This window comes from Electrona antarctica (assembly GCF_951216825.1).
Source record: "Electrona antarctica genome assembly, chromosome: 14".
In the NCBI taxonomy this organism is placed as follows: domain Eukaryota; kingdom Metazoa; phylum Chordata; class Actinopteri; order Myctophiformes; family Myctophidae; genus Electrona; species Electrona antarctica.
In genome coordinates this window covers 11,901,089-11,919,162 of record NC_136795.1, presented here as the reverse complement: position 1 = coordinate 11,919,162, position 18,074 = coordinate 11,901,089, and the positions used below count along the sequence as shown (strand labels likewise).

General features: G+C 45.3%; 1 protein-coding gene across 1 annotated transcript in view; it reads right to left on the bottom strand.

Annotated features, from left to right (window-relative positions):
• coro7 (coronin 7) overlaps positions 1–18,074 on the bottom strand; it is a 196,882-nt gene that overhangs the window by 133,801 nt on the left and 45,007 nt on the right. The window contains exons 8-9 of the mRNA XM_079521686.1: positions 6,298–6,381; positions 6,004–6,086 (exon numbers count right to left, since the gene is read on the bottom strand). Of these exons, the coding sequence (XP_079377812.1) occupies positions 6,004–6,086; positions 6,298–6,381 (167 nt within the window). The remainder of the gene's footprint in view (positions 1–6,003; positions 6,087–6,297; positions 6,382–18,074) is intronic.

Below are 18,074 nucleotides of genomic sequence, written 5' to 3'. Positions count from 1 at the left end.
ACACACACACACACACACACACACACACACACACACACACACACACACACACACACACACACACACACACACACACACACACACACACACACACACACACAGAATGGAAACAATAATAACGCTGCACACTGCCGCATCGTAATCACTGACCGCTCACTGCACCGTACATAAAGAGAGCATTTGTCTAAATAAAACGTGGCCGCTGCCCATGGATGAATTTGATTGAGTGGGAAGTAGTGATTACATTTTCCCCCCAATTTCCCTCCTAAAGCCTGGTTTGTTCTGGACAGTGTTCTGGACACTGCCCAGCGCAGAGATTAGCAGCAGAGAGGAACGGAGCCTGAGCCTGTAGCTGCAGCTTGGACCCAGAGCAGAAGAGAGGAACGGAGCCTGAGCCTGTAGCTGCAGCTTGGACCCAGATCAGAGATTAGTAGCAGAGAGGAACGGAGCCTGGGCCTTGTAGCTGCAGCTTGGACCCAGAGCAGAGATTAGCAGCAGAGAGGAACGGAGCCTGCGCCTGTAGCTGCAGCTTGGACCCAGAGCAGAAAGAGAGGGAACGGAGCCTGAGGCCTGTAGCTGCAGCCTTGGACCCAGAGCAGCAGAGAGGAACGGAGCCCTGAGCTGTAGCTGCAGCTTGGACCCAGAGCAGAAGAGAGGAACGGAGCCTGAGCCTGTAGCTGCAGCTTGGACCCAGAGCAGAGAGGAACGGAGCCTGCGCCTGTAGCTGCAGCTTGGACCCAGAGCAGAAGAGAGGAACGGAGCCTGAGCCTGTAGCTGCAGCTTGGACCCAGATCAGAAGAGAGGAACGGAGCCTGAGCCTGTAGCTGCAGCTTGGACCCAGAGCAGAGATTAGCAGAAGAGAGGAACGGAGCCTGAGCCTGTAGCTGCAGCTTGGACCCAGAGCAGAGATTAGCAGCAGAGAGGAACGAGCTGAGCCTGTAGCTGCAGATGGGCCCTGGAGCACAGCAGTACATGGAACAAAGACTTCACCAGGGGGAAGGGTTCAAGTGGAAGAGGCAGAGTGATGGAGGTGATGAAAGAGAGACAGAGGCAGTGAAAAAACTAATTAAAGAAGCAAAGCATGAGATTAATACAGTAACAGCCTACAGAAAATTATATCTTTGGTCCAACAATGAAATATAGTTGATACATAAATGCTGATAAAGAATTTGACTGGGTGACGTCAAACCACACTCATAACTCTAAATGAGAACTTTTGATGGAAAGAAAATATCAAAGGCTTAACCACTAAAAAGTACCGTTAGTTTATATAAATGCTTATCATGCCTTTTTTTTGGAAGGCCAGGCAGAATTGTAAAATTGCACTCTTGCTGTGTTCTTATTATTTTTAGCCCCACAAGCGGCGGAGCTTTTAGGATAGCTTTGTTGGTCAGTCCATCGGTCCATCCAGTACTTGCCAAACGGGATACGTGTGACTAAATTTGACTGAGGGACTGCCATTGGATTTTTTTGAATTTTCGTTTTTTCATGTCATATGAAAGCAGGGAATCATAGCTTCAAATTGACATATTGGTTGTTCAGTTTGACCCACCAGTTGTGGAGATATGGCTTATAGAGTTATGTCTTGCAGAAAACAGCGAGTTGAGAAAACAGGCTTGAAAGGTTCACTTCTGTGGTCTCTAACATTACACCTAGCTACATGTTTAAGCATTTATTTCATATTTACATGTCGATTTCAGCTCTGACACTTATTTCAGACATGCTCTAGTTTGTGAAGAGTCTGCCTGTGCTATAAACTCATTTTGCAAAAAAAAAAATTCAAAAAGTTTTTCTCCTCTGGTGAAAAGCTGTAATTTGCACGATGGCAGTCTCTCAGTCAAATCTGGTCACACGTTTACAGGAATCAGAACCTAAAACTATTGGCTGCATATGTATCCATGAAAATTCCGAGCATGAATGTGAAATGTGATTTTAGTGACCCCGTAACCTTTCCTCAAGCGCTACCTTTCCACTTTCCACAGATATCTCAAAATCTGACGGGCAGACTGCCATGAAAACTAGCTGAGCGCATTCATGACCTATAGCGCAGTGGTCCTCAAGGGGTGTGCCGTGAGACAAGGCCAGGCCGTGGGATTTTGTGACTACAAAATGTGTGTAATGTGTAAAGATTACACTACTGTAACTATACAGAGGAGTTGTGAATATATAAATATTTTTAATTTACTGCAATTGTATACCCTTTAACCACTTTCAACCTGGCGTCCCAATTTCTGGCATGTCATTACATGTCTTATATTATGTTTTATACTGTATCAACATTTGTTGATGAAGTATATATATTTTTGTATGCCCGCAAAAAACACACCTCTCGATTATCAGAGAGATTATTAGATCAAAGAAAGAAGTAATCAATAGAATAATCATTAACACAATCGGTGCCGGAATTCCTTCAAAATAGGAGCTCTGGGGTGAGAGTGTAGCATACGGTAGCCGAAAGGCGAACTGAAAAAAAAAAAAAAAGGGAAAAAATGCAGAATATTCTTATCTCGCCCGGTATCATTGAGGATGAGCTAAGACGTCTGAAGACGTCGTATGTACGCGTCGATTGGGACCCCTAGGACGTGTGGCGATGTCCTACGGACGGAAACGGTTAAGAAGACCATTGAGAGTTGCAGCCCTAATCTGAATATATTATGAATAAAGTTATAAAACTAGGCGCATTAAAATAGACAAAGGAGGATTGAGGGAGTAGAGACGGAAATAAGACTAGTTACGGCGGGATGGGGCAGTGGTTCCCAAAAATTTTAGCCCCAGACCCAAAAGAGAGATTAGACGATGTTTGCCCGGGACCCAAACTAGTGAAAATAGCAGATCTACACGCTCACAATGTGTCACTTCGCGCCACGTTGTGGGCTTGTAGATCGGCTGTTTTCACTACCTCTTAATTTCTTTTAGTTTTTTTTATTTATGGAATTTCTTAGATATGTTCGTTTGTTTTAAAATTCATTATTTTTATTCAAAAGATAATATATTTTAAAATATACATATATATATATATATATATTCTTTAAATGTACACTAGGAAAAGAAAGGTTTTACTCGAGTCGTGACCCATAAAAATTGGCCCGTGACCCACAGATGGGTCCCGACCCACTGTTTGGGAAACAGTGGTATATATACTAAATAGGGTATAGGGCGAGGACTGTCATTTGATTGATCTGTCTTGCATCAACGCTGGCCCGCGAGCATCTGGCCAGGAAGTGGCCTTGGAGACGATGGCAAGCAGATGCACCGTCCACGGCCACGCACATGATAGTCATCTAGAACCAATCACTCCCATGATCGCTGGCGTTTCTGAACATGGAGGCCATACCAAGGACCAAGGGGAGACAGCGGTAAGGGGTGGGGGTCGCTATTCAAGTGCTTCAATGAGGGAGACATTGCATTTGAACTGCAGGTTAAACACCCCCAATGATTATGTCGACTGGAAGATTTCATGTCTTTCTTTTTACAGCCATTATCAAAATAGTCGCGGGTGAAAGGTCAAAAAATGGAATTGGGCAATAGATGGTAGATTAAAAAGACTCCAATGGGCCTGGGCCATGGCTCAGTGGTCCAGGCACCTTGGCTGGTAATCCAGTCTGGCAGTGTGCCAGACTGGCACACTGCAATGGTCTTCGACGTCTTCGGCTGCCGAGCGAGAACGTGAACAAAGACGCCCGTGGAGTCGGAGACCCAGTAAAATCAGTTGAATTAACACGGACGGCACAGCTTGTGACCAGATGAGTAGGACAGTGGTTAAGGATCCCACACACACACACACACACACACACACACACACACACACACACACACACACACACACACACACACACACCGGACTCTCCATAGCGTCAGCACACCCACGCGGCGACAGTTATCAGACACTGAGTCAACGTCAACATTCCTCCATCTACAGTCAGGAAACACCAGGGAGCCACGTTTTGCTGAAAATACAATCATAATAAAAAAGCACAGGGTCGCACCGGACAGTGCGCCGTACTACCAAGATGGCGGCGGCGCCCCCGGTTCGATTCCGACCAGAGAGACAAGTTGTCTTTACCTTCCTTGTATCAAACAAGTAAAAACTGCCTCAAGAAATTAAATTATATAATAATCTGATCATCGTACATCATCATCAAGAACGGTGGTCTGATAAATGTATGCCCATTTGCTCAGATACATATGACATAAATTCTCCATTCATTGTCAATGGCATTTAATGTTTGTGTTCAGACAGGGGGGGGGGGGGGGGGGGGGGGTATTATAGATATTCATCAGATATCCATCATTTCCATGCTGACTGCAAACAGCCAACTATCTGTCACTGTCACATGAAGGAATGGAGCTGAGTGGTGGCAGGAAGTGGGTGGGGGGGTGACATGTGGGTGGGGGTGGGTGCCGTGTCAACTCCTAAATAACTTGTCTCGCACAAACACATTCCCAAAGAGGGGAGAGACCTGCCAAATACTGTCATTCCCCTGAGAATGACCCTCTGTGCAGTATAGACGTGTCAATGCTACTTCTTCAGACCGAAAAGCTGCAATGTGTTTTCGGGGCGCGACACAGAACCAAGCAAGAATCTGGTTACTGTGTGAATCAGTATGTCTTAACATCCCCATACATATTGTGTGTGTGTGTGTGTACACACACACACACACACACACACACACACACACACACACACACACACACACACACACACACACACACACACACACACACACACACACACACACACACACACACACACACACACACACACACACACACACACACACACACACACACACACACACACACAAAATGTATACTAAATTTGGACATCAACGATCTCTCTCCTCCCGGAGAACAGAAGTGATGCCAGAGCAGTGAGTGCCACGGAACAGCTCACAGCGTGCCTGAGATGTGAGTACGGCTGCCTCTCTGCCTTTATAGAGTCATCTAGTGTGTGAGTCAGTGCGACTGCCTGCACTGCAGCCCGGACTGGCCTGGCCTAGTTTGGCCTGTCTAGCTCTCTGCACAATGAAAAGGCTTGGCTCACCAACACATTTAGTAATAACACTGAAACGCATGGGCTGGATCTGACAAAGGAACACATACACCCACCCACTCTTCTGTCCATCCTCCCCCCCCGCCCCCCGCTCCTCGAAGCCTGGCCACGCTCCCGCTTTCCTCTGGTCCCCGGCAGCCGTGTTTAGAAAAATAAACGAAGGCAGTGAGTGATCGGGGGAGGTCAGCGGCAGCCGAAACGACAGACTGTGATTGAGGAGGAACAGTGTGTGTGTGTGTATGTGTGTGTGTGTGTTGTTGCCTGACCTTTCACCTTGATTATGGCCAGATCATGGCCAGAAGAACACACTTGCTCTTGTCAGAAAGAACAGAGAGAAGAGAGGATATAGCTGTGTGTGTGTGTGTGTGTGTGTGTGTGTGTGTGTGTGCGTGTGTGTGTGTTTTGATCCAGGAAATGATAGGAATGTGGAGAGACAGTGTCAGAACATCTGGGAGGTCTGCATTCTGGACTGAGGCAGGCATGGATGCCGCGCATTGTGCGAAGCCCGTTCTGCATGTATCATTCCTCATATACATGCAAATGTGCACATGCACACATACCACACACATACATGCCGAGCACGTGATCTCTCAGACCGAGTGGCAGACGCACGCACACTGTGCTACACACTGTCCCATGTCACTTCTATGGAGTTGGACAGTGGCCGTCATTGGAGCATTAGCATCTCTGCCACTGCTGCATAAAATCTAAAATCCCTCTGGAACGTTGTATCATACGAATGCATGGCATTTTCAAACTAAACGCCAAATAAACTATGAATTGCACAGTTCACGGTTCACTAGCTACGTACAGCTAGTGAACCGTGAACCAAGCTGTATGTTTTGCGGTGTGAAATTATTAATATTATTTCAATCTTAGTTGTATGCATCTCTTTGTTCCTGTCTCAGTCCCATGTCATGCGCGCACACGCACACACACAAAGTACTCACCCACTGGCAGTGCCTAAAGACACGGAGCCTAGAGAAGAGCTCAGCTTCCGGCTGTCCCAGACTCTCACCTCACGACCACGCATCTGCACACAATAATACACGCCGTTGAAAAATAATACACACATGCACGCACGCACGCACGCACGCACGCACGCACGCACGCACGCACGCACGCACGCACGCACGGCTGGGTACCCCTGAAAACACTGGCTAACACCAAAGTTTAGGATAATGCACATAAGCACATATTTCAGGTACACACATACTGTATGCCACACACGTGTATTTCCTCACCATATCAAATCCTGTGGTGATTAAATGGTCGTCTTTGGCCCAGATGATGCGCGAGTCCTTGTTGTTCTGTAGACCCTTGGCACTCTTTAACACAGAATCACAGAAATATTCATTTTAAACATTCTCATTTTTGTCGAACGTATAAAACAGGCCTGACAAGTGCCACATAAGAAAGTGAATGAACGAAGGCCCAATTCCAACGTCCTCCCTTTAACCCATTTTGACCTGAGATCAGATTCTAAAAATGTCTTCTATACATCCAGACAGTTTTCTGAAAAAGCTATGTTTCTATGTCAGTCGTTCTTTGATTTTTCAAAAAATAGCAGACCTACAAGCTCGTAGCGCGCCACTCGGTGGCGCGCTACGAGCTTGTAGATCTGCTATTTTTCAATAGCTAAAGCACAACATAATGCTAACACCAAAATGGGTTAAAGCCTTACGCCCTGAGCCCTCACAGAATTCACCTGGTAAGTGCTGAAGTGTGAAAGGCTGCAAGGGCTCTAAATGCTAAATACTGTACTGTACAGTAGGAATGGGACAGGACTTTGAAGGCATGTCCTTCATTCATGACACTTTCCATGATTTTTTTTAAAACTCTCTGTCCTTATTTCAGTTCTTTAAACGCTATGAGTATTATTATTCTATCTAGGTTATTCTGTTCACCTTGTGTTTAGTTCAAGATTTGTTTGCACATTATTCATTTCATTTTATTCCCTCATTCTGTAAGGTCTGAATATAAGACCTAAAAGAAATCCTAAAAAAACATGGTCGTATTATAATCAGGGACTAGACTACTTGACATTCAATGTTCTTTTTCCACAAATGAGTCTTGCAAAAATGGGGGTCGTCTTATATTCGGTGCAATAATACGGTATATGTTTGTACCTCATTATTACAAAATATATCTCCGCTATTCCGTCTCTCTTTCAGAACAGTGTTTGCTGACATTCACCAAACCAGGCTGCATGACTAATGTGCATACTTAATGATTGACATTTGGAAGAGATACCCTGGTAACCCTGTATTTACATTACAAAGATATGATCTGTGGGTAATTCCCTCAAGCAAAGTCTGCAACTCTGCATCAATGTAGACTCAGGGAGCGGGCGCACAAAGGGCTCCTGAGGACCATGCACTCGATGCACTTGAAGATTTGACAATGGGACAGCCCTCGCTGACTGCATGTGAACATGCATTTAAGACAGCGACAGCGCCGACAGGGACATTGTAATTGGGAAATGGGGGGGGGGGGGGGGGGGGGAACCCATAGATAATGACTTGTTATTGTAAAAAAAACAGCGGAAGGACCTGCTCGGATCCAATAAAAAGATGTTTGTTTTTATAACTTGATACATGTTTTTTTTCGTGTTGTCCATGTCAAATATATATATATATATTTTTTTCTAATATATTTTTTTATGATCGAATATAATTTTTCCCCGAACATCAAATATAAATGCACCAGCCCTAGACCAGACTGGGTGAACCCTTAGCCATAACCATAGCTCAGGTTCTACACAGATGAAGCGTGTGATGAGTGAGTGATTGGCAGAGGAGGATCAGGCTATGCAGGTATCTCTGACAGATGCAGGACAGGACAGAACACAACTTGTCCCGTGAAAGAAGCGCTTGTTATTGTTCATGTAGCACATGCACGAGGTGACATTTGCCCTCGAGTGCAGCTTGAATTACTAAGCAGTGACAATATGCCTGTGTGTGTGTGTGTGTGTGTGTGTGTGTGTGTGTGTGTGTGTGTGTGTGTGTGCATGCGTGCATGTGTCATTGATACTGTTGCTACATGGCTGTTTTTCCACAGGGAGGATGTGTCAAAACAACATTGGTGTTTTGATTTGTTTTTACAGGGGTCTTCGACTAAAAACAGGCTTAGCCATAGTGTTGTGTTAGTATGAGATAACGTGCATGTTTGTAAAGGAAGAAGAGTATATGATGTAGTCAAACGGGCTGGATGTTTGTGAGTTAGTGCGTAACCGGGCAGCCCTATTTTGGGCATTGCGCGCATAAATGTTTGTGTCCCCTTTCATTCTTTCAAAATAGTGACCTGGGGTGCCCATCCGATTTCACTCTCTCTCTCTCTCTCTCTCAAAAAAAAAAAGGGGGGAGGGTGGGTTATTTATTTTTTCTAAGATGTGTACAGACAGACGTCTTGGGCACACCATGGGATAATTCCAAGGACGTCTGGAGACACGAAAAATATCAAAATAAATGTTCAAATGCTTAAAAAAATATCAAAAGTAGTCGATAGGGTTCGCACACATTTTTACCAATTAATTTTCAAAACTTCACAAAATATGTTTCCCCCATTTCTAGACCTATATACGCAATAGTGCCTCTTACTCCAGTGTGCTACAGTATGCCCCAACACAGGCACAGGCAGTGTGTACCGAAACATTGTTATGCTTGTTCAAAAGCCACACATTATTGAAGACACACTTCCTGGGCATTGCAGATAAGACAAACTGGTTGCGCTCCCCTCCTTTTAAACGTTAACATCCCCGCCTCTGTTGCACAACGCGTGTCACTCGATTGATTGATTTTCGAGCAAGGGAGTCACGTGACAAAAAGACAGACACAAACACCCAGAATGTATTCTGGACATCATGTGACAAAAAGAACAGATCTACTACAGTACAAGCATTGCACCGTGATGCATTGTTACATTGTAAATCTGTTCTTTTTGTCACATTACTTTGAAATACAATCAGGCTTACCTGGTAACCAGTGTTGTTTTCGTCGACTAAAACCAAGACGAAAAATGTTCGTCGACTACCTTTTTCCACTGAAGAAAACTAAATGGAAACTAAATGAAAACTGTGCTATGATGACTAAAACTAAGACTAAATATACTGACAATTTCGTCAACAAATAAAAACTAGACTAAAATGTTAGGAAGGGACTAGTGGACAAGAGATCCAGTATAAGTCATTTTACACTTGTAGATCGGCTATTTTCAGCAAGTGTAAAAACAGTCCTCACGAGGGCATCAATGCCCACCAAAATACATTTTAGTCGACTAAATCAACTGTAGATTTAGTCGACTAAAATCTCATGACATTTAGTCGACTAAAACGAGACTAACACTAACACATTCCAGGTGACTAAAATGTGACTAAAACTAAATGAAAACTATTCAAAAGACTATGACTAAAACTAAAATCCAAATTTGCTGCCAAAAACAACACTGCTTAGTAACAGCATCCCACCGCTCCTTCCACAGTAAATATACCGTTTGCTGCTATACTGATCTTTTAACCAATATGTATTGCATTGTGTGTTGTACGTCTTGCTGTTGAATTGAGTACAATGGACCACAATAGAAACAAGGCCCTGGTAGCTTTTCATCCCTTTAGCATAACCTTTGGCTGTACTACCTGTTGAGGAAGAATTTATATGATTGTTTATACTGTATCTAACCATCATATTTGACCATCATTTATGGCTGAGGGGGCCTTGGATGTCTGTACTGGGTCTAGTGTTATAGCCTACAGTATCGTTGTCCTAGAAGCAGCTACAGTACAGTAGAACTGTGATTCTGTAAAAAATCTGCAGGTAAACTAGGTACAGACTCAGTGAGCACAGTCTTGCGATCGAGAAAGGCCGTCATAGGCAGACCTGTATCCCGAGAGAAGACAGACTATGCACCCACTGCACACAAAATGAAGTGGAAACCGAGCTACACTTCCTAACCATCTGTCCATTGTACCAAGACATCAGAGACACATACTGTACTTCCCACAGATTATTGAATTATTTGTGAAATAACGATACTTAAATGTGTCCGACGACCCATATAAATGTGTCTGTTTGGGAAACAGTGCTCCAGACAGTATTCAACATATGCACCGATGTGTAAACAAAAGAGCCAATAATCATCATTTACACATGGGACGAATTGAACACATTTAAAAGATGATAATGGTAATGTTAGTTAATGAGTATCAATTCCGAACTGATATCAGATCACTGTATGACGTCAACGCCAGAGTGCTCTGAAAGCCGAGGTGGTCTGAAAGCACCTCAGGTTGAACTCACACAGGCTGTGCAGTACAGCACTACATTTGATCATGTTACAGATTTCTCGTAACGCAAGACACGTTTTGGACACATGTTTTTACGAACGAAAACAACAGCTAAAACAATGAATGAAACATTTTCCAAAACATTCGATTAATTCCCAAACCTTTTCCAGACCTGGAAAACTGTATTTTTTTTGTTCCTCATTTCAAAACATTTCCAGGACTTTCATGGCCGTGGGAACTCTGTCTACTCCAGGGGTTCTCAACGTTTTTGGCCGGGGACCCCCGGAAATGCTTTGGCAACGTCTCGGGACCCCCTCCCCGCCCCCTCCCGACCCCCAATATAAATTGACTGCTACAATAACCTTAAACCATTTTGGGCGGGAACCCCTTTTGGTTTTGTTTTAAGCATTGTTATAATTTAGCTATTTAAAAATAGCAGATCTACAAGCTCATAGCGCGCCACCGATTTTTTTGAAAATAATTTGGGGACCCGACACACGGGTTGAGAACCCCTGGTCTATATAACCTCAGCACGCATCACTCAGACGTTGTGAGCTTGTAGATAGGCCTTTTTCACTGCGCAAACACACCATCGCACCAACGAAGTAGAGTTCATGTTGTTAGTACTGTACACAGTAGTACGTTGCGGAAGTCTAGTCTGCCATTTGCTAAATAGATGAAATGTAACTGTCCGTCTGGGATGGAGTCCAAATGCAAAAAAACTGCTGGCTAACACACAGAATGTCAATCAAGCGCTAAATATATACTGTATGTGGTTCTTAAGTAATTACGGCTTTATCCAACTTTCTGGAGGAAAAAAAAAATACTGCAGTGGCTCTATTTTTCAAAGCAAGGAGCCCATGATCCGAGCCCCTAACCCAGCAAAAGGCATGCTACTTAGACTTCCTCTGTCAGGGCATAACTACTTATAGATCTTAATGTCTCAACCCTGAGCCTTGGTGAGCCCCTGGTATCTGCGTGCAAAGTTCTAGAGTTACACAGAGCCTCCACACAAGGTAATGCAGGACAGCAATTGAGTTTTCCATGGAACTAGAGCCATCATCCTACAGTGAACCCCACCACCGTCCGTGCGTGCGTGCGTACGCACACACACACACGCACACACACACACAAAACAGTGAACTGTCGCTGTGCCAACCCTCTGAGGAGCTTGACTTGACGGCTGTATCCAATAAAGATAGACGTTTTCTTTTTAAGCTATTTTTTGGGGCTATTTATGCCTTTATTGATAGGTAGACAGTAGTGTGACAGGAAATGGGGAGAGACATTCAGCAAAGGTCGTCGGTATCGGGACTTAACCAGCCTAGCTGCCAAAGAGAGATATTTTGAACTTGCGATGTGTCCAACTGTCCAAAGACCTTGTTGACCTTGTTGCCCTTAACACTTTACGCCCGTTTGAAAATTGTAAAGAACAAAAAGTAAAGGAAACTGAGCTCTCTAGCTGACCGGTGAAAATACCAGTTTATTGTTAAGTTGCAGTTAGTGTTCCCCCCCCCCCCCCCCCAGACTGTATTTGTCAGACATGGAAGTGATTTGAATAGCGCTTGACAAATAGGGATGAACGAAAGAATATCAAATCCAGTTAAGAGGACAGTCGTGCACATGTGTGTGCAGGGGAAGGACACATGTGCAGCCTATCAACTCCCCACTAGACCAACCCCCCCAACCCCACGCCACCCAACCCCCACTCCCTCGTCTCTGACGTATCTCCTCGCCACACGCCCCAGCGGTTAGGGGGATCACCCAACCCCCACTCTCTCGTCTCTGACGTATCTCCTCGCCACACGCCCCAGCGGTTAGGGGGATCAAGCGCTGGTGGGGGGGGTGGGGGGGAATTGGGTTCAGCTTCTTCTTTTGCCTTCTCAATCAAACATTTCATCACTTGTTGCACCCTAAAAAAAACTCCTCTCCAACGCCGCTTCCTCCTGCAGCGCATGTGGACGGTAAATGACACGCACATGTTCCGACTCCCTAAAAAATATGCATGCACACACACACAGATGCTGATATATCGGCCTGCATTAAGGATGGTGCGCAGGAAGTTGGAAACACACTTTCTCACACACAGGCCCTGTTGCGCGCGCACACGCACACGCGCGCGCACACGCACACACACACAACACACAAACACACACACACACACACACACACACACACACCTCTTCACGCAACAGGTTGAAACAATTACTCCAGGGGGTGAAATACCTCATCCATTTACATGGTAGAAGATAGAAGCTGTGGTTGGCTGGCAGTTAATTCAGTGTAACGACAGGTTCAAGTTCGCTCACGCAGCCGTCCGGAGTGAGCGTTTAGGACAGGGTGGACGTAGGGAGGTGGATATTGGCCTCTGGATCTACTCCCCACTGATTGCAATGGAATGGAATCTTGAGAAGTCCTCTCCCTTTCCCAGGGGCAACCACACGAGTCACCGTACGTACCACAGCTCAGCAGTAGAGAAACAAAGGCATCTCAATGTGTACGGCTTAAGCCACTGGGTTTTTGAATGGGGGCTGCCAGAGGGTTGATTATTGCGGCAGTTTAACCATTTTAACCTAAAGTTACTATTGTCATATGTCATTATTATCAAACATTTTAAAAAATCAGCCGTTCACAACACATCACATCGCATTGTGAGCTTATAGATTTGTTCAAAGCCATTTCACAGTTGGGGGGGGGGGGGGGGGGGGGGCAGATTGGGGGGTCTCTGGCATGGAGAGGTTTGGGAACACCTGGTATAAGCCAAAGAGCCTAGTGTGGCCCCCCTTCAGTGACCATCCCTGTCCAAGCATAAAATCATAAATCATAATTGCGCATATCGACGTGCACATATGGGCCGCGTTGGAATTTTACAGCTACATTTATCACACTCTGCTGTGAAGTGACTCTGTAATGTGCAGAGAAGATGAGCTTACATCAATTGCACGGTTTTAGAAAAGTAAATTCTCCAGTGTGCATTTCTCTACGGGGTAATATGTCTTGGTGCATACCAGGCTTTTATCGGACACCATCTGCAAGGTATACACAGATGTTTTCAGGCTGCTTGGTGTGCCTCCAAATAGCTTGATTCGCCAGAGGGGGATTAGTGCATATTCTACCGACCTGGCGTCCAAATAGGTTTCTGAAGCGACGCTACCAAAGCGAAGACAGCGCGTTGACAATAAGTCCTGGATTAAATAAACACCGCGGTTAGGACGGCGCATCATTTCTCAGCCCTCGGAGGCCAAGTCGGCATGCCTTCGTCAGGTAAGTGATGTCGCATTCGCCTTGATGTGAAGTCTGTGTGAGTTAAGTGGGATGAAAAATGGCGCAGATGCATGGTAGAAGTCCAGGATAATAAAAGACCCTGGAGAAAAAAAAAGCGATAGATCACAAAATAGGTGGGCGGTGGGAGTGGGGGGGTTGGAATAAACACACCGACCAGGAGACAGTTGCTTGGCTGATTTCCTTACAGGGGCAAAACAACGGAGAGCTGGTACTCTGCCCAAACTAGGATCTGACTACTGTAGATACAGTACAGTATCTGCCGTGATGGTCCATTCGTTACCGTCTGCAGAGCAGCAGGACACCTTTTGGCCTCATTTGTGTGTTCGTTTTCCAACTTCATGCACTTACAGTATGTCCCTGAACACTTACGTCCTTGAATGCCAAATAGCATTACATAATAATTGTGTTTAATGGACTGGTCAAAATGAAGGGAAATTAAAACCCTAATTGACAGACCCTTTTATGTCCACCCAACAACACGTGCAACACGCAAAGCCTTACTGCCAGTCCTCCCCTAGAAACACACGCACCCTTTGCTTCAGAAGTCTGTCCTCCCACTCATGCATGCGATCTCCATCACCTCTGCTTGAACCTTGAACCTGCTTCAGAGCAGACGTTTTGCCATTACAGCATCATCCAGACCTGCACTGCGCTGCAGTGAGCCGGCCAGCTCTATACGGTTCACAGCCGCGGCCTGATGTCTCGCCCAGCTGACAGCCATGCATGTTCCATACAGTAGATCACACACACAGTACCTACACCGACATGATGTCATGTCGCTACTTGGACCTGAAGGCACGCGCCGCTTTCGGGGGGGCTTTGATGATGATGTCACCATCATCCCCGCTTGGCAGCAGCTGCTATGAAAGGGAAGCGACGCAAAGGGGAGAGGGAGGGTGGACGGGCAGAATTTGGGGGCTTTTGCAAGATTTTTGTGATGTTCTTCTGGACCAAAGCCCAATAAACAGCGCTTCAGATTACAGACTGAGGGGTGGCTGGGTGTGTGTGTGTGTGTGTGTGTGTGTGTTGTAGGGGTTACGCCCTCAGCCCAGCCTTCGGTAAAGTCCTCTGCAAACACGGCGGGAGCTGCTAAAGGACACAACATCTGGACATGTACAGTATACAGATGTGTCTTTTATGCTACTGCCCCGATATATACGTGGTTGTGTGCCGTGTCACGCACCAAAAATAGTTTATCGACAAGCTCAAAACACAGCTCAGCGATTTTCGGTGTGGAACGCCGACACGAAACAAAGACGATAACGCTTATTACACTTGAAGGTGTCGTTTACTGTTGTTACTGCCCTGATATAGATGTGGTTTAACATCACTGTGATGATGGAAATAGGCAAACACCTGTTGAATGTTATTACTATTGAATTTATACACTAGTATACAGATAAAACGTTAAAGATGTGAAGCCGACGATGCTAGTTCAGCCAGAATACTCCCGATCAGGTGATCAGTAGCCTCGGAAACCCAGACGTTTTTATTTCCAGGAAGAAAAAAAAAGTCTGGGACCGAGTTCACTTCAATTCGGCATAGAGTAGCGCAAACGTCGATCACTCTCTGCTGATTTCTGATCGTCTGCACCTTTGTTAAATTGACGCACACACGTACACACACACTCCTCTCGCTCTGTCACTCTAATTAATTAGTCTCATGTCGCGCAGCTGCGTCTAGATTCTCCCGGCGGATCCTTCCGGGAGCTGCCTATGCCATAGAAAGCATAGGTGGACCCCAGGCTAGGTGATCAGTCAAATACTCAACTCCATGCGATTGGGGCGGGATATGTAAACCAGTGGTTCCCAAAGTGGGGTCCAGGGGTCCCCAGGGGTCCTTGAGGGAGTTCCAGGGGGTCCCCAGCTAAATGATAGTTTGGAACCAAATAGACCCTTATCTGTCTGTAACTCTGAGTGTACAAATTTCCATATACACTCTCAGAGTTAAATGGGGGTCTATAGACTAATCTGCATGTCAAACTGGGGGGTCCTTGAAATTCAACGGATTGAGAATCACTGCTAGAGCCGTAAAGATCTTCTCTTATGGGGGTCCCTGGCATATCTCTTCAAATGGGGGTCCGCAGGCTAATTAGTGTCAATTTGGGGGGGGGGGAGTTTGGGAACCACTGATGTAAACCTCCCTGCTTACTGCTCTACGTTGTGCTCTGCTTTATGGTGTTCTTGACCTGTATATGGAGCTTAATGTTTGTTTTTAGTTCAATGTTTGTTTTAAAAACGCCATTGACAATGAAGGGAAAATGTACGTCAAATTGTCCCTCATTACGTCATATTGTTTCTTTATTGTTAATGGCATTTAATGTTTGTGTTGGCACCGTTTGTTTTATATCACCTAATCAAGTTAGACTTTAGCGCCCCTCACTTCACACGGGTGTGATTTTGGCACTCCCAGCTTCTATCAAGGCGGGGGGGGGGGGGGGGGGGGGGGGGGGGGGGGGGGTGGGGGTATATTTCATTCACTGCAATACCCATTTGGCAGATCATTTATTCAACATAATATTTTCATGCTTACTTAATTAATGAATTCAGTCATATCCTTGATACCAATTATGCGTATTATAGATATTTATGCTTGTATAATTCTACTGTTAGACAGATGTTAGGTTCTTAGCTTACTTATTTCTATGTATTTGATGTACTAGAGCGGTGCCTGTTGGGCATTGGCCTACTTGGACTGATGCAAGTTGGAAATGCATAACCCCACCCAGTTATTATGTCTGTGGCTCTTGTATGCCCATATATGGAGTTCTTTGTCAGGCATACCCAAATATGGAGTCTATGCAGATGTCAGAACATAATTGTAATGACAGAACAGGCTAGATCCATATATGGAGATCTAGGGGTGATCAGGAGTGATCAGTTGGCTAATTTGGGCCCTGCCCAGGGCCTGGGTAGAGGCCCTGTCCAGAGCCTGGGCAGGGGCCCTGTCCAGGGCCTGGGTAGAGGCCCTGTCCAGAGCCTGGGTAGAGGCCTTTTGTGGCGGTTCTGGCCAACCGTGGGTCTGACCGACTCAAGGCCGGGCCGTGGTGGTATGGAAAACGTGTGTCGAATTTGAAGTTGGTGGGGCGAACGGTTCTCAAGTTACGTGGATTACAGACGTACACATTAATAAGGTGCTGTTTTTCTGGATTAAAGAGCGTCTACTAATTTGTATGCTCAATAAATATATGTATTAAATAAGAGTTGGCCGACTGAACTGTTGCTAAAGTTATTCAACAAAAGTTAAATATATAATGGTACAATCTACTGTAATGTAGAAGATTCCGAGCCTAACAAAACAATGTAACGCTAGCTAGACAGATTCGGCATATCACATTCGGGTACGGCTGATGTATGCTTTATGGTGATTTCAGCACAGCTGGAAAGGTAATTTTGACCAATCCAAACGCTGGCTGAACTACCCATTGTATAATCAGTGTTTTTCTATGTGTATTTGATTGTGTGCATGCGTGCGTGCGTGCGTGCGTGTGTGTTGCCAAACAGTATATCCTCTCTGCAGCCGTAAATTCAATTGACATCCACTCCACCTGTGGGACTCCTGTGGTTCAACTTGCCTGCATGCCCCCAATCCATCCAAACACACTCAGAGCGAGAGAGCAAAAGTAAGGGAGAGGCATAGAGAGCGAGAGAGGGGGAGCATCAAGCATAGAGGGAATAGTGCACAATGCAAGAGGGAAGATGGTAGATATAGATATAGGGTGCTGAATTGTCTTGGGTGGAGGAGTCTGGTAGTGATGGTTTGAGGCGGGTCAGTCGCAGCGGTCAAATACCACCAGTGTGGAATGACAAAAGCAGAGGAAATTACCTCATGTCTGTAGGAGTAATAACATAAGCACAGGTGCTGAGTTATCTAGATGTGGGAGGATATCGTTTTCCAAATATCAAATAATAATAAACTGACTCATCTGAATGCTTAAGAAATGGGACGTAGCGGTATGTGAATGTGAATGCGTGCGTGTATTTGAGTGTGAGTGTGTGTGTGTGTGTGTGTGTGGGGTCACTTATAAACTAACAACTAAAAGAAGAGATGAAAGCATAGCTTGCTTTGATCGTGCTAATCAGAGTCAAATGAGAAGTAGACGCTTCAGTCTACTAAGCACATAGGGAAAAGCACCTTCGTCAGCAGCCTTGAAGATTATGGATTTATGGGTCTATTTTATGTCCTCGCCCAATATAAACAAAAGAGGTTTCTCTCTCTCTTTCTCTCTCTCTTTCCTTTCCCCGCAACCATTTCCCATTGGAAGCGCCAACAGACGGAGAGCATCTGTGTCGCTCAAGGAGAATGTTGATTCACCCAACAGGACCAATATCAGGTGTCTGTGTGTGCACATATGGGAACGATCGCAATCTCTCTCCTTCTCCAACTCTTGCCTCTTGCTCTCTACCGTAACTCTCTCTCACCGACTCAAATTTCTCCACCGTTCTCCGTCGAGTT